This window comes from Dreissena polymorpha, chromosome 9 (assembly GCF_020536995.1).
Source record: "Dreissena polymorpha isolate Duluth1 chromosome 9, UMN_Dpol_1.0, whole genome shotgun sequence".
NCBI lineage: Eukaryota > Metazoa > Mollusca > Bivalvia > Myida > Dreissenidae > Dreissena > Dreissena polymorpha.
In genome coordinates, this window is record NC_068363.1 from 37,884,536 (window position 1) to 37,908,329 (window position 23,794).

The 23,794-nt window shown below is 35.9% G+C and overlaps 2 protein-coding genes and 1 long non-coding RNA gene across 5 annotated transcripts in view; 2 read left to right on the plus strand and 1 right to left on the minus strand.

Annotated features, from left to right (window-relative positions):
* The window catches only part of LOC127845197 (protein virilizer homolog), an 85,686-nt gene extending 76,254 nt beyond the window's left edge, over positions 1–9,432 (plus strand). For all 3 annotated transcript variants that reach the window (XM_052375947.1, XM_052375948.1, XM_052375949.1), the window contains 10 exons: positions 1,339–1,591; positions 2,050–2,149; positions 3,286–3,443; positions 4,182–4,303; positions 4,886–4,947; positions 5,191–5,384; positions 6,511–6,610; positions 6,811–6,886; positions 7,536–7,664; positions 9,022–9,432. In XM_052375947.1, coding sequence (XP_052231907.1) covers positions 1,339–1,591; positions 2,050–2,149; positions 3,286–3,443; positions 4,182–4,303; positions 4,886–4,947; positions 5,191–5,384; positions 6,511–6,610; positions 6,811–6,886; positions 7,536–7,664; positions 9,022–9,091 — 1,264 coding nt within the window. In that variant the 3' untranslated portion in view covers positions 9,092–9,432. The remainder of the gene's footprint in view (positions 1–1,338; positions 1,592–2,049; positions 2,150–3,285; positions 3,444–4,181; positions 4,304–4,885; positions 4,948–5,190; positions 5,385–6,510; positions 6,611–6,810; positions 6,887–7,535; positions 7,665–9,021) is intronic.
* A 2,512-nt stretch (positions 9,433–11,944) lies between these two features.
* Positions 11,945–13,625, plus strand: LOC127845210 (uncharacterized). Its single transcript, XR_008033110.1, has 2 exons — positions 11,945–12,343; positions 12,634–13,625. It is a non-coding gene; the product is annotated as an uncharacterized LOC127845210 (long non-coding RNA).
* An 8,761-nt stretch (positions 13,626–22,386) lies between these two features.
* LOC127845970 (uncharacterized) lies at positions 22,387–23,296 on the minus strand. The gene is made up of 2 exons (XM_052377149.1): positions 23,074–23,296; positions 22,387–22,775 (listed from the first exon to the last, which is right to left on the minus strand). The coding sequence occupies exons 1-2, from the start codon at positions 23,294–23,296 to the stop codon at positions 22,387–22,389; spliced, it is 612 nt and encodes a 203-aa protein (XP_052233109.1).
* Between the last annotated feature and the right edge of the window lie 498 nt (positions 23,297–23,794).

A 23,794-nucleotide genomic window follows, 5' to 3' on the forward strand; every position in this document is an offset into this window, starting at 1 on the left:
CTCAATAATGAATAAAATATACTGTACAACCATGTTACTCTTGTTTTCTTTTAATTTGTTGAATGCTTAGCATAATTCATCTGTAGTATTAATATATATAAACCTTAACACAGAAAGTGACGTCAACGTCATACAGTACCGTAACATGGTACAGTAGACTCTGCCAATACCGGACTCTCTGAATACCGGAACTCTCCCGATTCCGAACGTTCGGGCCAGTCCCGTATTTTCTCCTATTTCTTTGTTAAAAAATGTTGAATAAACCGAACTCTCTCAAAACCGGAAACAGAACGGATATCTCCGTGAATTTGGTCATTTTCAACGTAAACTACATTGAGTACACCGGACGGTCCAAATTCTCAAGATGCCCGAGGCGTGAAAATTACAATACCTGGTCAGCACAGCGCGTCGTGCGGTGTCACACATTTTGCTCGCGCAATTATCGATAATCGGATTAAACATACCATAAAAGTGTCAAGTCGTTACCGCGCTAAAGAAGTCCGATTAAATAATGTAAAACAAACTGTGAATGTCTATAATAGACGTGTGTTAACACCAAAAAGTGACTCGATCGTTTTATGAAGCTTATGTTTAACAATTTAATTGCAAAATTAATGCATGCCGTTGCGACGATCACTTTCTTGTGATCTTCTCGGGTAGTTTTAAAGATCTTATAGCCATGTTTTTAACGCTTAAATGGAAAATAATTGTGACGCTGTTCTTTTGTGTGTGTGTGTGTATGTTTTGTGAAATGTGTTATGTCTTGAATAATAAATCGTGTGTCCACAACAATCGTATTTGTGTTGTTATTCGTCATGATTGTCTTTGAGGTTTAATTAATTCAGAGCTATTTATAGCGAACTCAAACACGACTCACTATATGACAAATGTCACGTACGTACATGTATAAAACACCACGCTCACTTAGGGATTAATCAAAACAAGTCGGTATGGAATGTTTTTTGCTTTTAATTGAATAAAAACACATTTTTGAAGAATGCTTTAAACATAAACATTACATGAGTAAAGTTATCACATGGTACATGTAAATGTATATGGTTTGTTTTATTCTTATATGATTTTGTACGCAATGCATACAATGTATATTTCGGCAAGACTCTCGGTAAACCGGAACTCTCTGAAAACCGGACGATCAGGCCGGTCCCCAGACTGTCCGGTTTACAGAGAGTCTACTATACTGAGGGAAATATTGATAACACATAATATTACATTATAGAAAGATGGATCAGATTTTATACAACAGCCTATTTATAACATCTCAACAACTCTGATGTAAAAGTGTTACCATTAACCATGCTGATTTCTATCGATCCCCAGAACCTTTGAGAAGCAGAAGCACAAGCTGGCTGTGTACCGGCTCCTCAATCGTATCAAGTGCAAGTTCAGCAAGGACAGCTCGGACTGCCTGTCCACGTTCTCCACCACCCTAGAGTTCCTGCGTCTGCTCGTGTGCATCGACATGCCCGAGACACGTAGCATCGTGCTGACCAATCAGGAGCTCAGAGACGCGGTTGCCTGGACACATGACATTAATTCTCACCCGTTGGTGGACTTACAAAAGCATTTGGAGGTATTGTCACATGTTTCAAGGAATTTTTTAAATACAGTTAATGTGCTAAACTGGACCCACTCTGAAATGGAATCCACACTGCACTGGAAAAATCTTCTGTTCCTGTGTTTTTCCTATGCAAAACAAATATCTTCTGTGAACAAGAATCTCCTATATTAAAGATACCTTTATTTCAAAGGATCAAAATCAGGTCATGTCGAACGTAATTGTATCCCAATATTCTTTGTCTGTCATGTCAGTCGAGATGCTGGACAATTTCGCAAACTAATAAAAAAATAGAAAATAAATTAAAAGAGGTTCTTAATGCTTGTGATATATGCCGATCAATATGAAGACTAACCTGGTATTATTGATCATTTGCCCCATTAGTTCAAAACAGTACCATGTGCCTATTAATTTCAATGTCACATGGTATCTTTTTGCACCAATGGGGCGCATAATGTTTCTGTCTTGTTCAGGAGGGTGTTAAGGAGGAGGAGACACTTGACACCCTGCTTGAGAGTGTCAACAGTCTGCTGTCTGTGCTACAGAAGACTTCGCCCGTCAAACAGAAACCAGGTATCATACAAGCAACGTCATTAGAAAATTGATGCCTTATGCAGTCAGGGAAGCACCTGACCTGCATACACAATCTTGTCAGGAGCAACACTTTCTGCCACAAAGTCATGTAAAGGATGCCTAATGCAGGAAGGGTGCACCTGACCTGCATACACAATCTTGTCAGGAGCAACACTTTCTGCTACAAAGTCATGTAAAGGATGCCTTATGCAGGAAGGGTAGCACCTGACCTGCATACACAATCTGGTCAGGAGCAACACTTTCTGCTACAAAGTCATGTAAAGGATGCCTTATGCAGGAAGGGTGCACCTGACCTGCATGCACAATCTGGTCAGGAGCAACACTTTCTGCCACAAAGTCATGTAAAGGATGCCTTATGCCTAATGCAGGAGGGGTGGCACCTGACCTCCGTACACACTCTGGTCAGGAGCAACACTTTCTGCTACAAAATCATGTTAAGATTTGTGGTCTGGTTAGGTCATGCAGTTCACACTGCCCTGGCCTGGGATCAAATCAGCATCTACCAACTGAGCTTTCTGGCTTGACTAAATTGATAATAATTATATTTTTACAGTTAACAATAGATATAAAGCATATTTCTGTGAAAATGTGTTTATATAAAATAATTGTAAACAGTGATTTTTGATGTTAATGAAATTTAAATCTTAAACAAAATAAATCTGCTATTCATCAAATGAAATAATATTCAACAAAGTCTGTTTCGAAAAATCTACAGAACAATGTTTTTATGCCCCTGGTACGGTGGCATATAGCAGTTGAATTGTCTGTCAGTCTGTCCGTCCGTCCGAAAACTTTAACATTGGCCATAACTTTTGCAATATTGAAGATAGCAACTTGATATTTGGCATGCATGTGTATCTCATTGAGCTGCACATTTTGAGTGGTGAAAGGTCAAGATCATCCTTCAAGGTCAAAGGTAAAAAAAAACAAATCCAATGGAAGTAACAAGCTTAAAAGGGAGATACTTTCCATTTATCATTTGGCAGGTACAGATCATTTTTACAAGGGAAGTAATATTTTTAAAAGGGAAATAATCAAAAACAAAAATATTTAAATCAAACGAGCGCAGTTGGGGGCATTGTGTTTCTGACAAACAAATCTCGTGTTTTTTACAGAAACAGAACAACCCTTCCTGCCAGAACCCCAGCCATTGCACATGCTGTTCAACATGAGATCAGTGTGCACGATTACAGACTCGAAGGATGATCGTCTCACTGCAACGTTCTGGCAAACCACATTTGAGGCTGATGACGTGGCAACAGAAAGGGACATAGTAAGTGTTTCATTACAGTCTGAGGGATCCATGTGAAACTATTGACTGTAAAATAAGAATGTGAAGCAAGTACAATAGTTTTATACTCCACCCTTAATACTATTATGAAGTACGTATTCAGTATATTTGCACTTAGTTATCCCATACCCCCTTTTGCAAATAGAAATGATGGTTTCTTTGAAGTAAGACTTCTATTGATTTTGCAGACAATTTGTCAAAGATTGCAGGGGCTTGAAATTTGTTTCTGCTTTTAATCTAGAGAAAAATTTACCTAGGATCATAATACCCAACCTGATATGTAGAAAAGCGGGTATACTAAACTTTCCAAGGCAGACTGTCAGTCAGTCATTCCCCTTTTTGAACGTAGGAGTTCTATAACAACAGGTCCCTTGTTAAGTTCTAAATTAATTTCAAGTACCTCATAGAAATAAAAGACATGACATCATGACATGACTTAATAGGTAGGTAGATCTTATTTGGGGAATTGCAGTAAACAATAACCATTACTCCTGCTCCCATATTTGTAGAGTTATTACCCTTTGTTAATTTGTGTATCTACATTTTGTCTGTATCATGTATTAAAAACTAAAAGAGTTATCAACTTGAATCATATGTATGTATATCTATATCTCATTATGAGGTATGTGAAGTTTATTCCTTCTTCAATATTTTTTATTGTTATATTTTGTATACTTAAACTCTGTATATCTTAAACAATAGTGTGCTGTTTGTTTCCAGGTACCCTGTGATCTGGATGCCATGTGCTTGAAGTACTGCAAAGATTTCAGTCTGGAGGAAGAACTCAAGAAAGACATTGGCCTGGCCTCAGAAGAAGAGCTCACCAAGCCCAAGAAACTCAAGTATGCAACCATTCTTCTGAGTTTTTGTATTGAATACAGAATTATTACATGTGGCATATTGAAGTTCTGATAATTGGTATACGCCCTGATATGAAGTACATGGGGATGTACTGGAAATATCATGTAGGTCTGTCTTTGCTTATACACTTTTTCTGTCTGTCCATAGACTCAAACTTGTCTGTTGGCATTCCCCTACACTTTTCATGTACATCATTCACACTTGCAGACATTTGAAAGTTATAATTGACACAAACTCATTCCATTTCTCAAACATTTTCCAGTGTATTCCAAATTTGCATGTCCATTTTTCATTTGCTTAATGTTATTACATTCATGTTATTACATTTACGTCAAAATTGTGTTTTTATTGTTAGACCTGAGAGTATTTTGTAAAAGTAATCATTTTAAAGTGGAAAAATCAACACTTTTCCAGGATTTATGGGCTTATATATCTTTGATAAATGCTCTTATTAAGATCCAGGAATTTAATGTTTCTCATTTTATTATACATTTAACACAAAAATAGTATGCCAAGTTCCATCTGAGAAGTCCATGAAGAGTGTGTATGCTTGTATAATTCAGAGATCGCAGGAAGTCTCAAGAGTTTGTTATGTGGAGAGGTCGAGGCATACGACGCCCATATAGTGAGTATTGCAGTAGGAGTACTTGGTATACAAATAACTATAATTATTGTTGCTGATGTACCGAAAGATATTATTGGGTTAGGTTGTGCATGTCTTTAAAAAAACTGCTGAAGTTTGTTGACCTGTTTAAATGTACTGAAAATTCTGTGTGCGTGTCTGAAACATGGACACAATATTTTTCTATACAATTTACCTGCAACTTATTGTACAAAAAACATTATTTATCTGTTACCTTTTAACCAGTGGCACCAATGCGAGGTCGAGGCATTGCCAGGGGGTTGGCAGCGCAGGCTAACAGACACGACAATTTCCGCAACCGTCCTCCAAACACGAGCCGACCTCCGTCGATGCACGTGGACGACTTTATGAAGCTGGAGCAGAAGAGTGAACAGACGAGACCCGATCTCGTGGTGGTAGACAGGCAGCCTCATGACAGTGTATGTGCTATGATAATGTTGCTCCATCACATGCTGGAGAAAGTCTCCCCAGTTTTTATGCCCCGGTAGGGTGGCATATAGCATTTGAACTGTCTGTCCGAAAACTTTAACATTGGCCATAACTTTTGCAATATTGAAGATAGCAACTAGATATTTGGCATGCATATGTATCTCATGGAGCTGCACATTTGAATGGTGAAAGGTCAAGGTCATCCTTCAAGGTCAAAAGTAAAAAAATACAATCCAAGGGAAGTAATAAGCTTTAAAAGAGAGATAATATCTAAACCTGCCAAATGATATATTGAAATTTTATTTCAAAGCGGCGCAATAGGGGGCATTGTGTTTCTGATAAACACATCTTTTGTTAATAATTATTTTATCTTGCCCAGTCCTACATTTTGCCAGTAATTTAGACTTTTTTTAGTATGTATTGAGCTCCATTCTCAGACAGGCATGACCATCACCGTTGAAAAGATGAACACAAGTTTTTTTAATTTTGCTGAAATCAGCAATCAACACATTAACGTGTCCACGAATTATTTTTCCGAAAACCACTACCGGTAAATTTCAAACTGATAAATATACATGTAACTGATTTAACTGTAGTTTGAAGAGAGATTTATATTTCAAATCACTTACCCAGGGTCCGAATCTTGACACTTTATAAGTTCATTCAAACTTACATGAGACAGTGGCTCAAAAATTTAAAGGCCAATTAAACTATGAATAGATGGTGAATTTCGAGTTTTAAGTTAATTTAGCATAATGGATTTAACTGTATATGGCTTTATATACTTCAATAAGTTAAATATGTTGAATGAACAAGATGCCCCCTTCAGCTCATGTTATTTACATATTAAGTTAACATACTGTAAACTTAAATAGAGCTGTTTAAATTTGAATAAATGTATTAATGCAACTGAAACGTTGCATTTTTTACTGTAATTTCATTACTTGTTACTCTGCTATTTTGACCTTATGTTAAAATCTTTTTCATGTAACATAAAAAGCAAACAGGCTGTAAGACTTTATGGTCGATCAGTTTCCAGAACACATTGTTCTATTTAACATGGTTGCAAGATAATTGAAGAAAATTGCTTGAAGTCTTTGTGAATCTCATTTGCAGGAGTTTGTTCGAGGACGAGGTGGTTTTGACAGGGGTCGTGGAAGCTTTGACCGTGGCAGGGGACATTTCTTTACCCCACCCGCCACATTCAGGAGAGACGGTTGGCATTTAAAATCTTCATTTTATCATTCTTCATATAGAACTGTGTGCTTATCACGTAAGCACCATTACTAGTATGTATCTATTAAAAATTAAAAGTATGATTTCATGGTTTCAAGTTTTACACTTTAATCTAACAATAAGTTGGTGAATTCGGGTCAAGTTTTTAATTCTGGCAGTATAATTGACTTACTTTTTCAGTAAGTACAAGAGGTGGTAGGGAAGGAGACATGTACAGACCAAAACCACCTTTTGAAAATCCTCGCTTTGGAGAAAGGTGTGTTTGTTATACTTTTTATCTCCTTTCTGCCCTTTTGTCTAACATGCAGAATGATGTGAAGTAGTTTTCCTGAGTCTTTCTGATCAGCCTTTGTTTGTCATCTGTTATGATTACACACAGTTTTATGTCCCCCAGTCTATACTGGGGACATATTGTTTTTTATCCTGTCTGTTTGTTGGTTTGTTTGCGTCAAACTTTAATATTGGCCATAGCTTTTGCAATATTGAAGATAGCATTTTGATATTTGGCATGCATGTGTATCTCATGGAGCTGCACATTCTGAGGGGTGAAAGGTCAAGGTCATCCTTCAAGGTCAAAGGTCAAATATATGGGGGGGACATAGTGTTTCACAAGCACATCTTGTTTTAAAATGACATCTCCTTCACAAAGAGGCACTATTGATCTTAATTTTGCAGGCTTATTTTAATGAGGCTTGACTGAAATAATCCTGAAGGATTTTATACACAAAATATAATAAATTGTAACAGTCTGTTGCATAAAATTGAGGCAACTAAAATAGTTTGTGAAATTATATTTCAAACAAAATAGTAGAGAAAAGAATGAGAGTAATTTGTTTGAGCAACAATTTAAACTTTTAAAACTTGGCGATCTTGTGCCCTTACTAGTTTGATTGTTTTGTTTTCAGTCATGATCGACAGATGTCAGACGACCGAAGAGACGTTCATGGGGGCTTGGGTGGCCGCTTTGACCCCCGAGGTAGAGGCGGGTGGAGAGGTCAAAATTGGGCGGGAAACCGTTTCAAGGAAGAAAATAGGTCAGTCAAACACAGAGAAAGAGCCTGATCAGATTCCATTTCTGAGTGAATGGTCTTGTCTGTAAAAACAATATCATCGTTTTATGAACCATACTTTCATAACATTAGTAAACAAATACTTGCTTACACCACATTTACCCATCAGATGAGTAAATGTGGTGTAAGCAATGATCAGGCCCAGTAAATGAATTGTTTTCAAATAGTTTCCCATTGTAAGCTGGAGAATGGCATACTAGATGGTTTTCCTCATTTGAGGTCAGAATAAAATATCCAGAATCAGTAAAATAGTGATAGGGTTGATTATCCCTTTCCCCCATAAAAAGCAAAGTGAAAACGGCTTATGCAACCAGAATAAAACCAGAACAGTCTGTTCAGGTTTTATGCTGTTTGCTGCTCATCAGTATCTCAGGGTTGGAAATGAAGCCTTTTGAACTTGAATTTACTAATAAAGTATTTAATCAGAATTAACTTTCAAAGGGACTAAAAATGAGTCATAAATACGTATCTAAGTTGGAAAGGGATAAGTATACATAATTAAAAAAAATGGGTTTGAGTAATTATCTGCCAAGCTGTATAACCTTAGCAGATTGTGATTGTCTTAACTTCCTTATTGAGTGCTGATTTGAAAGAAGTTCTCTAGATTTGTGTGTGCATAATATTATGAGATAAACATCACGTGTGCAATGGATGAGTAAGTCATCACAGGATTGTTGCACACAATCCCCACTAAGTATAGTCAGTCACTTCATGTGACTCCTTTTTCTGAAAGGCTCTCAAGATTGTGACAAATAAAATGATGTACTTGAACAGCTCTTTTACAAGATAAAATATAAAACATTTTACTTGAAGTGCATTAATGACATGTAATCAAGGATGATTAAGTGTACTTTCACTTTAAAAAAATCACATGCTTTTCAGCACTGCATAAGCACATTTGTGATAAAAAGTGTTAATTTTCCATGAGTAAATGTTTATCTATCAATGAACACCAATTTGGAGTTTTGATGTGTAGGAAATAAACAATGTTTACTAAATTCTTAGTAATCTTTAAGGTACCCTAACTTTAAAAATAACACAATTAAAGCCATTTAGAGCACACATAACCTCTTGGCCATAAAGCTCACATTAAGTTCCATTGAAATTGTTGCTTAGAAAGTTGTACAAAAAGGGAGGTTTTATTGTAAAGTTATATGATCTTAAAGTTTACTGAAAGAGCATTAAGTGAAAATGGTTTATTTCCTACACAACAAAACTCCAAATATGTGTATATTGATTTTTAAACATTGATTCATGGACAATTATTTCCTAAATACATGTTGTTTGTATGTCAATATCAAGCAGTATGTTTAACTTTCAGGTTTGTGGGAAGCCCAATGTTTACCAGAGGTCATGACCCGGGCAGACATCAAAGGTCATTCACCAAATAGTCACGCTGAAAGACTTAGATGTTTTAACATTTCGCTGTGAAGCGACACTCAGAGAGACTTTAGTTCTACTTTTGTTTTGATTTAGCCAGAATTATGCAAAAATACATTGGTCTACTAGTTAGCCACTTTTATAAAAATTATACTTTTTTTTCAAAAACTTGCTAGTCACAAATAACACTTAATTCTAAATGTAAAGTTTTTGTTGAAATTTAACAGTAATTTATATGGTTCCATTTTTGCTCCTTTCTTTTACTTATAAAATAAAAGTTAACATTTGAGTGCAACATCTCCGTATCTCTGTATCTTCTACAGATATTGAAATAAAGCTTAACATATGTGTTCAGGGTCTTTATGAACATTCTTTTACCAAGACGTACAATTGTGACCTGTCACCAGCTTTTGTTGTGGATTATTCTCCTAATTGTATTTTATACAATCAGTTAAGGTTTGTGTCCATAATGAAAATTAGGATAATGTTCGCCTGTAACAACTACCTATCTCTAAACTACCACATATATTCAATTAATATGTATGGATGTCTTGGTGGTTATTATGTATGGTAAATGACCATACATTATGACTAGTCGGGCTTAAATTACTGTTACTAACTGTTACTAATAATAGGAAAATGAATTCCTTTCAATAGCTTAAGTTTGGATGGAGAGATTATGCTGGTATTTTTTCGTCCGGGTGGCGTTCATCTAGACCAAGCCATGAATTGCATTAACTAACCCTTTCCCACTAAGAAGCAAATTAAAAATGCCTATTTGCAAACAGCATTAAACCAGAACAGCCTGCGAGTAACTCACAGTCTGTTCAGATTTTATGCTGTTTGCTGCCCATCAGTATCTAAGGGTTGGAAATGATGCCTTCAAACTTAAATTGAGTAAGCAAGTTCTTTAATTAAATTTAACTTTCTATGGGACTACAAATGCGTCAAAATACGTATCTAAGTGGTAAAGGGTTAAATATGTTTCTAAGTGGTAAAAGGTTAAATATGTTTCTAAGTGGTAAAGGGTTAAGGGCCAGTCGGGTCAGGGTCTTATGTTACTTTAAATTGAAAAAATATTTCGACTTGCCTTTGCTTTGAGGTTTAATGCAGCAATTTGGTGCGTGACTTGGACTTAGCATGGCATTTTTTTGTAAGCCACTCTGGTCAATGTGAAGGTCACTGTTACTAATAATATGAAAATATTTTCCATTTATTAACAAGAGTTTAGCGTCTTAAACCTTTCTTAAGTCTGATGGTTTTAACGCGACAACATTTTCAACTTTTGTTTGATCTCCTTTCAACATATACGAAGACAACGCCGTCGCCAACAATCAACACTACGTCGACAATGACGGTTATGGCTAAGATTTAAATGATGATTACTATGACGACGATCGCAATGACGTATACACTTACGTATGGCGACAATGACAAATACTGACGGTTATCAGTGAGTAACAATATAATTGGTTTGGTTAACAAACGACAGTATAATCATGCATTATCTAAATACATGTGTGTCATAATAACATGTTATACTATTTCGATCGAATAACATTGATTTCATCTTGTACAAATAGCAATTAACTGCAATGAAAAATAAAATTACACTCACAAAAAATGTCAATACATTAATTTTTAAGAAAAGATAAAAAATATTAATAGAACGATAATATCAAATTACTAAACAATGCCTTCCTCATTAAAATTTTGATACTCTTAAACAACATGACCCGCTAATATGGAACATGATAATAACCTCATATTTGACCAATGAAATTATGGTATAAAGCCCCAACACATTCTAAATATAACTCTTCAAATTTGGAAAGCTAATATGGAACATGAAAATAACCTAATATTTGACCAATAAAATTATGGTATAAAGCCCCAAAACATTCTTAATATACCTCTTTCCAAATTTGGAAATCATCGTATTCGGAGACTTCTCACACACAACAGAATAGTATGTGAACACTCTGAATAAGCAGACGATTTATTGCCTATCTTACGGAGGATTCCGGAGATAGTCGATGTATCACAATTGGGTTTGTGAAGTATGTATAACCATCGTGTTGATTGATAGCTAATTTAATGTCTACTACAACAAAGACGTATATAGGTCTTTGACTAAAATAAAGACATACCGAGTTTCCCACCATTTTGTTACTGATATTATCGTAACACAATAACTAATAATATTGTATTAATAACCGAATTAGGCTTCTAAAACCTTTTAGTAATTTTGATTTAATTATTGAGTGCAATTTCGTAACAAATTATGGACATATTTAAATGAAACGTCCTTATTAAACATGATCTTCTGTGTATTCTGTTAAACTATTTTCCTCATTTGTTATATTCTGCACAATTTATTAGAATACCATTACACTGCACATTTCAGTTCCATATTAAATACATGAATTTAAAACCTTGACGTTTTATACTTGATGTGGGGTTCATACATTGTAGTGATTGAATTACCACCATTCGAGAAAGCGTTCTGGGTAACAACAGTTTTTAAAGTGTACTGACATCTTAGTTTGGAGAATGAGTTTTGCAAAACGTAGTAGTCTTCAAGTCGCAGCACGTATGTTAAATGTTTCAAGTAAAGGACTTGGTAATTAGTTAACCATTTGCAAAGTACTACTGAATATAAGAGTTCAGGTTTGGCCACGTGTACGAGTTTGTTGCGCCTTAACATTTCCTCTGGGTGTTTTTCTGTTGTATTTGTGGCGTATGAAAGATATTTATGCTCATTAAGACTTCCGCATAATGGTTTTATTAAATGGTTTTATTTCAGAATACATTAGGCTTGAAGACCATGAGAACACATACATATAACACACACTGAAGTCAACAGTGGTCATTGACATAATATATTATTCAAAACACTTACAAACACTTCAAATCAATGATTTGCTGAAAGTAATTACTATTGCGCCGCTTCAGCTTTCTGAAGCGACCCTGTTGAATCAGTAATTGTTCTCACCAATCGGCGGAAGTAAATACACGCCAATTTAAACGTCTCACGATGATCTAAACTTAATTTCCGTAACCGGACCCTAACAGTAAGTCGTTGTTCCCACCAAATGAATTCACACCAAAGTCAAAGCCCCGTGATATCCTGAACTTAATTTCCTTAATTGGACCGCACTGTTGTATTATGCAGCATTTCAATATCAGGTTGAATGAATTCAGCAAAATAAATTTTGCGGCAACACATTGGATGTGTATCGGTAATTCCAAGAAGAAATCAGGTAAAATTTGTGAAACATTAATGCTTTTAGAACAATGACATCTATTAACAACGCAGAAGTAAAGCGCGCTTTGCGGCTAAAAAAGGAATTTGTTCCAATAATCTTGTATCGTTTGGTCATGAAATAGCTTCGAAGATTTTTTATCGTTTTAATGTTCGTTTAGTTGACAAGTATACATAATTTTTCCTACTTTTTGTTTTGCAGAACATGCTCCTGCTATGTTCCTTCTATTTTGTTAAACCCTGCTTGCAGGTTTGTGTTTCTGTAAACGTTTTTTTTTGCGTTTGTAGCTGTGCCAGGTAAAATGAAGTGGTTACCAACATTGCTGCTACTTCAACTCTGGATGTCAGCCATTGTTTGCGACGATCGTGACATAGAACAGACGACCGCTAAAACTCCAGGACACAATCTCAGTGATCGATTCCAAAGCTCCGCCATGCCCAATACAACGCCAATAAATTTTCCAGTTGATAGTACAACCAGAAAAGGCCATCTACTAGAGTATAGGAGGTTTTTGTGTGACGTCACAAGAGGGGTTTTCCGTTACTAAAAATAGATTGGCCGTCAACTTCTCAATCGCGGCCTATTATATTGTATCAGAGTAAAGGTCGTCGGAAGACTTAATACTTACAATTTCACAAAACAAAACTATAAATACCCGTTTTCTTTTTTAAGTAAGACTTTAATAAATGATATTTCAAAAGTTATAAAACATATAATAATTTGAATATTATTATAAGTGGTGTTGATGCGATAGTGTTATTTTTCATCAGAGATTGAAATTAAGTGTAAGGGGTGTATTGAATCAGTCATAAAACAAAGCCCTTAAATAGCTCAATAAATTTCAATTTTGAAATGCAGTTTTAATTTTCTTTTACATTGAATTAATTTTCGTTTCGTTTACATTGAATGAAAATATTCATAATTTAAGCATTCCAATTGAAAAAACACCTGCATATTTTGCAAATTGAACTGTCTTTGTATGTACATGTATATTGAAAACCTTTCTCTAGTGATAATGAGCGATACAAATCTAGCATTTTGTGATACCATAAATCTACACATTTAATTTATTTTCCGCAAGTATTTTATATCCGTATATGATGACCAAACGCGATTGCTTGTTTTCATGATGATGTTTCGAACACTGCTGCAGTAACGCACGATCTTTACAGCAGAGTTTACATTTGCAGGTACCCGTTAAATACGTGAATTGTGTAGCAATAAATTTGTAAAATATTTGAAATGTATAGTTATTAAACACTTTATTGTTATGTTTAAACTGGCTAATATATATAGTTAATAGTTCCTAGCTGTTAATCCATTTCGGACAAATGTCTATTTTTTAAATATGTTCAAATATTTTATTAAAGCAACTGTAAAGTTTTTGACTTAATATGCTAAGAGATGACATGGAGGTATCATAAATTGTGTTTAATGACCAGACACATGTGGTTTATGCAGAGACCCCATACAGAGTCATACAAGTATAGGTCCCTGGGTTTATTACACTGTTTTCTTAGTAATTGTCTGGACAGTATCCGATCATATCGAGATAATCGGTTTGTGATAAACAAAGGGGCAATTAAACACTGGGTTAAAAATGCTGAAACAAAGAGTGTCAAAACTGGTGTGAACAATTAAATAAAAGCATTTACATTTATATAGAGGATTTATTTAATCTGTAACAAGGTAAGTTTTTACAGACAAATAGGTTCAATTCAGTTTCTATATGTTGATTACATAAATTCAATCAATTTGTTGTTTGTTTTCGTCCTTATTTGTGTTCGTTCATTGGATTCAATTTAACCTGAAAGAATTTCAAGTTCTGAGCATTTTTTGTTCTTCAAAAGGGTCGCGAATATGATCGTAACCTTATCACGATGCGGTTCATCACATGCAAACGATAGCAGAATGGCCGCAGTTTTGACGGCCAAAATTTGAGCATGCGCAAACGTGACGTCATTATCGGAATCCCCAAAACCTCCTATATTTTCACGTCGGAGCTCAAATCAGTTAAAGATAAATCGTTCAATCATATGAGTCCATTAAGAATCAAATTAAACGGTTCTTTCAACAATGAACACCAACGTGAGATTGGAAATGTATCGGAACATATACATTCGCATTTGGAAACAGCGGAAGGCCTTCCTGATTGTAAAGGCTTTATTGCTACTGAGTTCACTAGACGCTTCTTCCAAAGTCGTCTCGAAGCTACAGATGCTTGCTTCATCCAGTTTGCAATCGGTTTTGATACACGAACTCGTTTAAACTTTACTCGCGATGTCTTTCTAGGTAAAGTCTGGTTTTGGTCATACACGTCTGTCGGAGGAAAGCATCCTTATCTAAACTGGCCCATTGACCACGGTGTCTTGTCATTTGGCCTTTTGTCTTACCGAACCGCCAGTGTACCTTATGTTAGCTTAAACGGTACGCAACAAGGAGAATGTAAAATAACACTCGGGACACAAACCGCCACTGTGCTGATATCTAAGGCTCTTGTTGAAGTGATCCACAATTCGTCCAAGCAAAGCTACACAAAGTTCCCCGTGAATTACTTTTGCTACCTGGCAGAAGCGCCCGGAATGAGAGACTCGGTTGTCTACTATTTAGCGTTGTACACAGGTTTTCCGGTGACTTTCATCAACTACAAATGCTGCACATCGATATACTTCTTTACCAACAGCTCATACGTGCAAGATTGTTCTGAAAATCAAATGAAAAAATGGAACCAGTCGGTAATCGGACCCTACATTTTAGGAGTGGTATTCGCGATGTACTTTCCAATTTTATTGTTCCGTTTGAGTGCCTGGGTTTCTGAAGACGAACCTTTGTCGGAGAATGCAGACGGTGACCAAGCCGAACTGTCTGACCTCAGTGCTGATAACGAGAACTCCGATTGGATGTTTCTTGACGGTCGATCCCCACTGACTGTATCTTACGTATTGGGATTTCTCTTCACAGGGATAAAGCGAAAATACCCCTACGCATTTTCCAGAGTGCGACGGTTGCTGCTTATGATTCTTGGAACCAGTGTGATTGCTTTTCAAATCCGTATGTACCAGAAAGGCATCGGGGTAAAGGAGCATACAATTACTGTTGCTGACCTGGCTATGCATGGTGCGCCCATGGGCTTTTTATCAGTACTTGCCCACCCAAAGGATCGTGCCAAGGTGTTTGTACCATTGTTAGGCGGGCCGTTTGCAGTATTTGGCATATACTTTGCTTTGGGCATTGCTTTTCTCGTGGTTCCAAGAAGTTTGAAGGCTGTTACCGAGATTGGTTTGCCGACCACTTGCAAATTTTCCCCGCTGTTTCTTGGAACCGATGACATACTCACGCTGGCCCTTTTTAGGACAAGTGCAGCACCTGGCTACGAAAAAGGGGCATGCCTCTTTAAAGCCAGCTTTAGCATGCTTTTTGTCTGTGGATTTTGGTCAAGGGTTTGGGAAATACAGAACCAACGATTTGATATTTTTGTTAACCGCACATTTCTAAACATACTCTTTAGAATATTAGTGTTTCCTGTTCTGGCTTGTTTTTGCCTAGTTGAAATATTGATATGTATTGTATACTATGCAGTACCGCTGTTCAGTTTTGTTGTCATCATGGTAAAGGGTGCATCTTTATCGTTTCTGAATAAAATAAGCTTTGACAATTACTTCTTTCGTCGTGGAATTACAGCTTGTGTGGCTATTGTTATTGTTTTCGCAATGTGCATATGCTTTGTATATTGCGCCCTACTAATTTGTGTTCAAAGTTTTTCATTTATTTGTCAGGTTATAATGTTCTGTCTCGTTGCCGTTATTGTTAACCCATCGGTCTCATTCGGGTATCTCTTCTTTGCGGTAGTTTTTGTCTATTATCTGGTTCATCTTGTGCGGGATTTTGGAGACGGGTACCTCGCCCTGTTTTCTACGGCGGTAGAGCAATCCGTGATGCTAGAACGCAATCTGAATCATGTATCCGTTCAAGAAGGCCAGCTTGTGATTTCTAACCTTCGAGTTACAGGAATAAGGTCCATACGAATCAACGACACTGTTCTCGACACGCCGCACAATGTTATCAGCGCTATAACACGTGCTTCATCTCCATCAAAAACTAGGACTGTTGGTCACACCCACGGAATCCCCAAGAAGCTGTTCTGGAGCATTGTAAAACATTTTCGCCCGGTCCATAGAGAAATTCTTGCATTAGTATTTCATATCACAGTCATCGTAGCGTTTGTTGGGATGACCTTTAACATCACATATTCGTTCGCTCCCGGTCCCACGTCGGAGATCTCCGAGGTCATGCACGTGGTGTTTGTCGTCATCATCGGAGCGCTACCACGTGTTCTGGAACTTGCGATGACGAACGAGAGCGGAATAGTCAAGAAAGAGATCCATGAGCGGGAAATAGAACAACATATAATAAAATACTGGCAAGAGGAACGTAAGGAAGAACATGCCATCGTACGAATACAGATGAATAACAGAGACGAGACTGAACATCATAACTCAAATGTGTGCTTTTCATGATTTCATAAAGATACATGTTTTGTTATCTTAAGAAAAATAATTTGGACGTCCATACAGTAGCAGTTTTTTTCTAACAAATTAACGCAGAATAATGTAGAAATCAACAATACTGTATTGTCACTAAAAAATGAAAATTTGAGGATAATGGTAGTTACGCATTTAAAATGTAAATATGAAAACAACAAAACACAATTCGTGTATTTCTTAAATAAATTAAATCGTCATTTTAGTTTAAATTATGTTATATTGCGATGCCAAACTAATGATACTAATAAAAGAGTAATGACTTAGTTACATATATGCACTCAAAATGTGATCATGGTATATACTTATGTTTCTGAAGATATAAATGAGTTAATTTCTTTAATGTTTGCTGACGATGTTTCCAGTTTCTCTGATACCATCATACGTCTGCAAAGGCAAATTAATTCCATTGAACAATTCTGTAAATCTGTTGATATGAAAATTAATCTTGATAAAACAAAAATTATCGTATTTAGAAATGGTGGTGTTGTTAAACAAACTGAAAATGGACATGTTGTGGAAAAAATATTGATATCGTCTCATCTTATAAATATCTGGGTGTTTATGTTACGCCAAAACTTCTTTGGTCGAAAACTCAAGATATGTTAGCATTGCAAAGTATAAAATCATTTGCTTGTATATTTCGATATCAAAGTAAATTTGATCGTTTAAGTTCTGTAGATGTTTTTAAAGTGTTTGATGCCATGATTAGACCTATACTTTGTTACGGGTCCGAAATATGGAGCTATTCATATGTAGATAAAATTGAAAAAGTATAAATAAAATTTTGTAAACAATATTGTTATTTACCACAAAACACACCTGATATCTTAGCTTTAGGATAATGTGGTAGACTTCCTTTATGTATAACATATATCCCAAATTGCATCAAGTTCTGGTTGAACATCACCCGTATGGAAAATCATAGATATCCTAAACAGTGTTTAAATGTTTAAAGAGTTAGACCGATCTGTACTGTGAACCATATCTAAATATTAATTTGTCTTTTGTTTTAAGGAAAACTTTGTCAAGTTTTCGTTGCTCAGCGCATGATCTCATGATTGAGAAAGGTCATCATTTATCAATAGATAGACATTTAAGATTTGTCCATTATGTGTAAAAAATAATAAAACGTTGTTGAGGATGAATATCATTTCTTTTTAGAATGTAATGAATACGAAACATTTAGGCAGACATTCTTCAAATATGACTGGTTAAGTACTCAATCTCATCAAAAGTTTTATACTATATTATGCTTAAAAGATGAACACAACATTATAAATATCGCTAGGTTTTTGCATAACTCGCTTGTAAGAAGAGAATAAATATTGAGCATACATACTTGAAATAGATTGTTGTAATGCTCTTTCTTACTTTTTAATTATGTGTATAGAGTTATCATTTGAGAAACTTTTTCTTTTTAAGCATTAGTATATTAAATGTTTTACATAAATTAAGTGTATAACAACATGCTTTAATGTTCTTAAATGTATGACTATGTATCACTTTGTTTGACATATTTTCATGTACATGCTGTATTTTGGGCCAGTGGCCTATATTACCTAATAAACATGTCTCTGTCTAGTAATACAAAGTTTGCTTCCATTTTCTAAAGTACCGGTATTCAAGCTCTGGGGAAAAAGACAAAATCCCATTAAATAAATCTCCACATGTAATCGTCGGTACGTTTAAGGTTTTCACAACTCTACATGCAAACGTGTAATTTTCACATTTTTCCATTTGTAGTATACTACTTTGGTCAATTGTTCACACCAAGTCATGTTCTAAATAAAAGAAAAGAATACGTCCCATTAGGAAATACTGTTATTTGTACAATGTATGGCTTATTTTAATACGAGCCAATTTTCAGAGCCTGTACGTATACATTTGACAAGTAATTTAACGTCCGACCATCATAAAGTTTTGACAAAATTAATGTCAATAAATATCTTTAAATCAATTTCACACGTACTATGTAGTCCCTTTCTTCATAACATTTATATCACAAGTAGTATGAAAATAGAATTTTAGAAAATAATTATTTTCAGAAAATAAATTTTACTTAATTTTCTACAGTTTATTTGTTTTACTTTAATTATTCTTCATCATAAAGCTCAGAGTATTTTAATTTCAACATTTTGTTTATTTAAAGTTTAATTTACCGTAATTATAACTAGCTTTAGATTGTTTGTGTTGACAACACGTCATTGTATTTAGATTTATGAATATTGGGTAAATAAATAATAAATAAATAAATATTATTATAAATAATAATGTGAAATTGACAGAGACATAATACTTTTATACACGTAGTACGAATTCAGAGAATAAATTGTACTCTATATGTTACAGTAGTTTGTTGGTCCTCTGACAGAATAGAAACAAATGTAAAATACGAAACGTAAATAAGCGAATAAAACACGTTGACATTTTATTAAGGGTGTTGTTCAAATTTTATTTATCTGACATTAATAAACACAGTGTTGAAATAAATGCAAAAATATGTTACATATCAATGAATGCCGCATGGCGAAACAATATGGCAACGACAATCCATTTGGACCGTGCTCTGTGAAAAGAGGGTTTAATGCAAGTGCGTAAAGTGTCGTCCTATATTAGCCTGTGCAGTCCGCACAGGCAAATCAGGGACAACACTTTCCGCCTAAACTTGTTTTTTGCTTAGAAGAGACTTTCTTGAAACGAACAATATCATGAAACGAACAATATCATATAAGCGGAAAGTGTCGTACCTGATTAGCCTGCATGGGTCATGCACAACAACATTGACTGGGCGCTCTTCTGCAGCAGTGGCTTCATATTTCAGAGCAGCATCAACAAATACATCGTTGTTCAAGTCGAAAGCCTCTTACAAAACGGACACGTATTCCGTGCGACGCCCACCAAAGATAATGCCCTCTATTGGACTCTTTCAGGAATCTTCCACCGCTCATCGATGATGGGGCACAAAACAGCAGGGGTACAGAACCTGCAGTTCGGATGAGCAGATGTTTTCGCCGTGATCCAGTACTCCTCTCTGATATTTACTGCGATCGTGGCATTATCCTCAATTCTTTCTAACTACACTCCACCATCGCTCGTCTCAGCAACGTTCGTAACAATCGTGTTTTAATCACTGCCTTTATGGCGTTTGGGTTGGTCTTCATCGACGTTCCGAGAGCCGCACCTTCTTGTCAAAAACTCATCCAGGCGATATTTTCAAAGCGGCGGCAAAGTATTTTTCCCTTCGGGGTGTCCACAACCATAATCAGCATGTGTTCTGCCAACCACCTTCTCTCAACGCTCAAGGATGGAACCGAGTCTGAGAGCAAAGCATTTCTTCCCTAACAACGAGTGACCACTGACGTCGCTGTCAAATGAGCAGATCTCGTTTATCTCTGGAAATCATGGTATCACAACACCCCTGGGATTGCATGCCCTTGACTCTTTGAACTCATCAGCATCACCAGTGCGTGTTGCTGGCTTGCCAACAGAATGAATGCAATTCACAAACTCGCCTTCCTTCCGCGTACCCAGTACCTCTGATTCAATGCGCGAATGCCGAGTTTGTGAGCTTGATGCCAATCTTTGAATGAAAAACAGTTCCGTTTACAAACTCAAACAGTGTACTGCACACGATATTAGGACACACCTCTGTTTGTTTGATACTGTGTTTGGATGATGTGTTTTGGGCTAACGACCATTACTTTCAAATAAAGATCTTTTCTGTTCTGTTTAACGTGGACATTTTTTTGGGGGGGAGGGGGGCATTTTATATAATGTTAACAAAGAGTTATTTTTTGTTTGATCAATTTCATGAAACTTAGTATGTTAATATGTTCCACGTTTCAGTTTTTGTAAGAGTTATCGTTTTATTTTACGTTGTTTGCACTACATTAAAATAATTCAATGAAACTAAACGTGTTTGCTTTTTGTCATGTTATTTTGAAGCGTCGAAATCAACCTGAAAACTTCCCCACGACAATCTATTTTTGCTTATATTAACATGTATAATTTACTTATGTATCGGTATATTTTATTAATTTTTCTTATGTTTTGTGTTTAAGAAGCTTTTCAGTCAAGAGCTGAGATTAAATGTGTGATTCTGATTAGCGAAACTGATAACATGCATAATACTGAACAACGAAGCCTTTCAATATCTATCAACTTTTCAATAGAAGTATTAGCAGTTTTGCCCTTGTTATGTTCATGAGTTATGTTGATATATTATGATGAACAAATAGTTGATTATAAACAATACAATTATTATAAAGAGTCTACGTCTGTCTGTCTTAAAGTAAAAAGCACCTACGGCATAAAAATATCAGATGTACAAACACTATGGCAGAGTAGTGCATATAGAATTCGCAAAAAGCAAACATGTTGAATAAATTATTTAAGTTAATATTGTTAAGTTTTGTATTTGTCTTGTAGCTGATAAAAAGCATGCCACAAGCAGGAAAACACGATCAATTTAGAAACAATTGACCATGATGCTGACTATGAGAAAAACATTGAACGTTTGAACAATTTTAACTAGCTTGTTTTATTTTAGAATTCATCGTTTATTATGAAATTAATAAGAGGGTTTGTTCAATGATAAAATTGTTTACCGGTATATAAAGAGAGCTGTACTTTGAGCGTAACATCGGAAATGCATAAAAACAATTATACATGTATACATGTATAAATAATATCTGATCACGTTGTCATGGAAAACGTTCGTGTATCAATGTCAAAAGCAAATAAACAATGTTTTGCTCTGATACATATCTATTTACCTACGTTAACAATGTTTTTGTTAAATTCCTTCTCGTTCAGAATTCCAAATCGTTATTTATTGGCAGGGGAATAAGAACAAATTGAACTTGTCATGGCGTGTTTCAAATTGTATGATTCCAAATAAAATGTCTCTATAGTTAACCTAGAACGATCCGTACGTTATTTAACTGCTAATATTAAAAAGGTCGAGTATAACTGAAAGGTCGATAACACGCTTATACATCACCGATGTCTTTTATTTGTAGACTTAATTCTTAGTAATTAATGATATTATAGACGCACGAAACAAATCACACAGAGGGACGTGGATTTGTATATATTTTCATACAATATCCTGGCCCAATGCACTAGATTTATTCACTAGCTTTAAATGGTGATTATATGTGGCCGCATGGGGAATAACGTGGGGTCACGAATTGTTTACAAGCATTTATTAGCACTCATACCACTTAACCACGAACCTTTAAACATAAACCTTTTACACGATGCACAAATAACACTCACGAAATGTATTACATGTCACGCCAAAACATAACAAATCTATTACAAAATGTCACTGTTTTGTAACCTGTAAAAACGAAAAACGTACTGTTCTGTTCTGTTCATAACACAGACTGAACACAAATGGTCGTCAGACATAAGATGTTCATGTGCAAGGTGTATAAAACACTGCACTTGAACTTACACGTGCAGAGGTACCCCGGTACATTCATTGATTTTTTACTTTAGACTCCGACTGAGCAACCCAGAACCATCTTCTTTATTGTTCGAATACAGCGATTTAACACACACTCGTTCCCCAGGCAGCAAACCGACCACGGAGTCAGCAGAGGCGTAGCTATAACCACTGTGATCATAAAGCGCCCCGTTGAAATTCATGTTTCCATTAACGTTAATCTCAAAGAAAACTGATCCGCCGCTCTCGGACAACAGCCGAGCTGTAAACAAGTAAGTTCCTCCAACAGGAGCAGTGAAGACGCCACTGAAACTGTCGTACCCAGAACCGTGGTTGTACAAAACGTCCTCGAACACGATGACGTCTGCGTTAGCAGGTGTTTTGTTCTTGACTCGTCTCGCTTTGAGCAAAATATTCGTTGTTTTGTGGGTATCTGCAATTTCAAAAATATACAAATAAGTAAAACTTTTTTTATTCAGCCGTTAGTCGAGGTGTCAAATTAAACTACTCAACTTCATTGAACGATCAATGCGACAAAAACAAAGTGGATGCGTAAACCGATGTGGGAAATTTTTATTCTAACACAACACGCGGTTTGATTTAAAATAACAAAATAAGTAAATGTTATTTGAAAAAACCCACTAGCGAAATATGCCAATGTATATTATGCGTATATAATATTTCAATAAAATGTAAACAATATTTCATTTGATAACTTAAAATAAACTCGCCATTGTTAATCTTCTCTATAAGCTGCTGTACTTGGTCATCAGCTCGCGATTGCAGTGCAGTCAGGTTGTTATGACATCCCACAAACACCTCCTGTATAAGTTCCAGACGGGAATCCTCGGTCCTCATCACGTGATCAATGTTATCCCGTAGGCTCGTCAGCTTTCCGAGTTGTTCATTCATCCTCGCCTCCCACTTGTCCATTTCTGCTTCCATACGGATCATCTTCTCCAGGAGCTGTTCATCGTACGTGTACGTGATCTGTATCGGGGCTCGATGCAAGCACCACGGATGGCACCCAGAGCCGAAACCGCAAACAGCAGAAAAAGCATTGCACCGACCCTCTGCATGATTCTTCTAGGACGGAGAGTTGAGAACTCACTGAAAACCATCTGAGCTTAAGGGTCTGCAGTTGTGATTTTGAAATCAGCCACATTTACAATGTGCGTATCCAGACTTTTTGACCGTAATGGTTCATACCTATCAAAATGTTTTATGCCATATGTATTAAGAAATTTTCTAACATCGATAACGCGTAACTTCATTTATTATATAAAAAATAACAACTCATTGTTGACCAACTCATACTGCGGTAAGGGTGATTGTAAATAAAAATGTATATGCGGTCTCAGGGTTTTCCTCGCATTTTTTGTAAATTAACTTTGAGCAAGAAAGAAAAGCGTGACCTGGCTAAATGCTTTATCTTAAAATCTTGACGAATGG

Coding starts and splice junctions, on each gene's coding strand:
- LOC127845970 (XM_052377149.1), bottom strand. CDS start 23,296: ATGATCCGTATGGAAGCAGAAATGGACAAGTGGGAGGCGAGGATGAAT. Junction 22,776..23,073: donor TATAGAGAAGATTAACAATG/GCGAGTTTATTT, acceptor TTGAAATTGCAG/ATACCCACAAAACAACGAAT.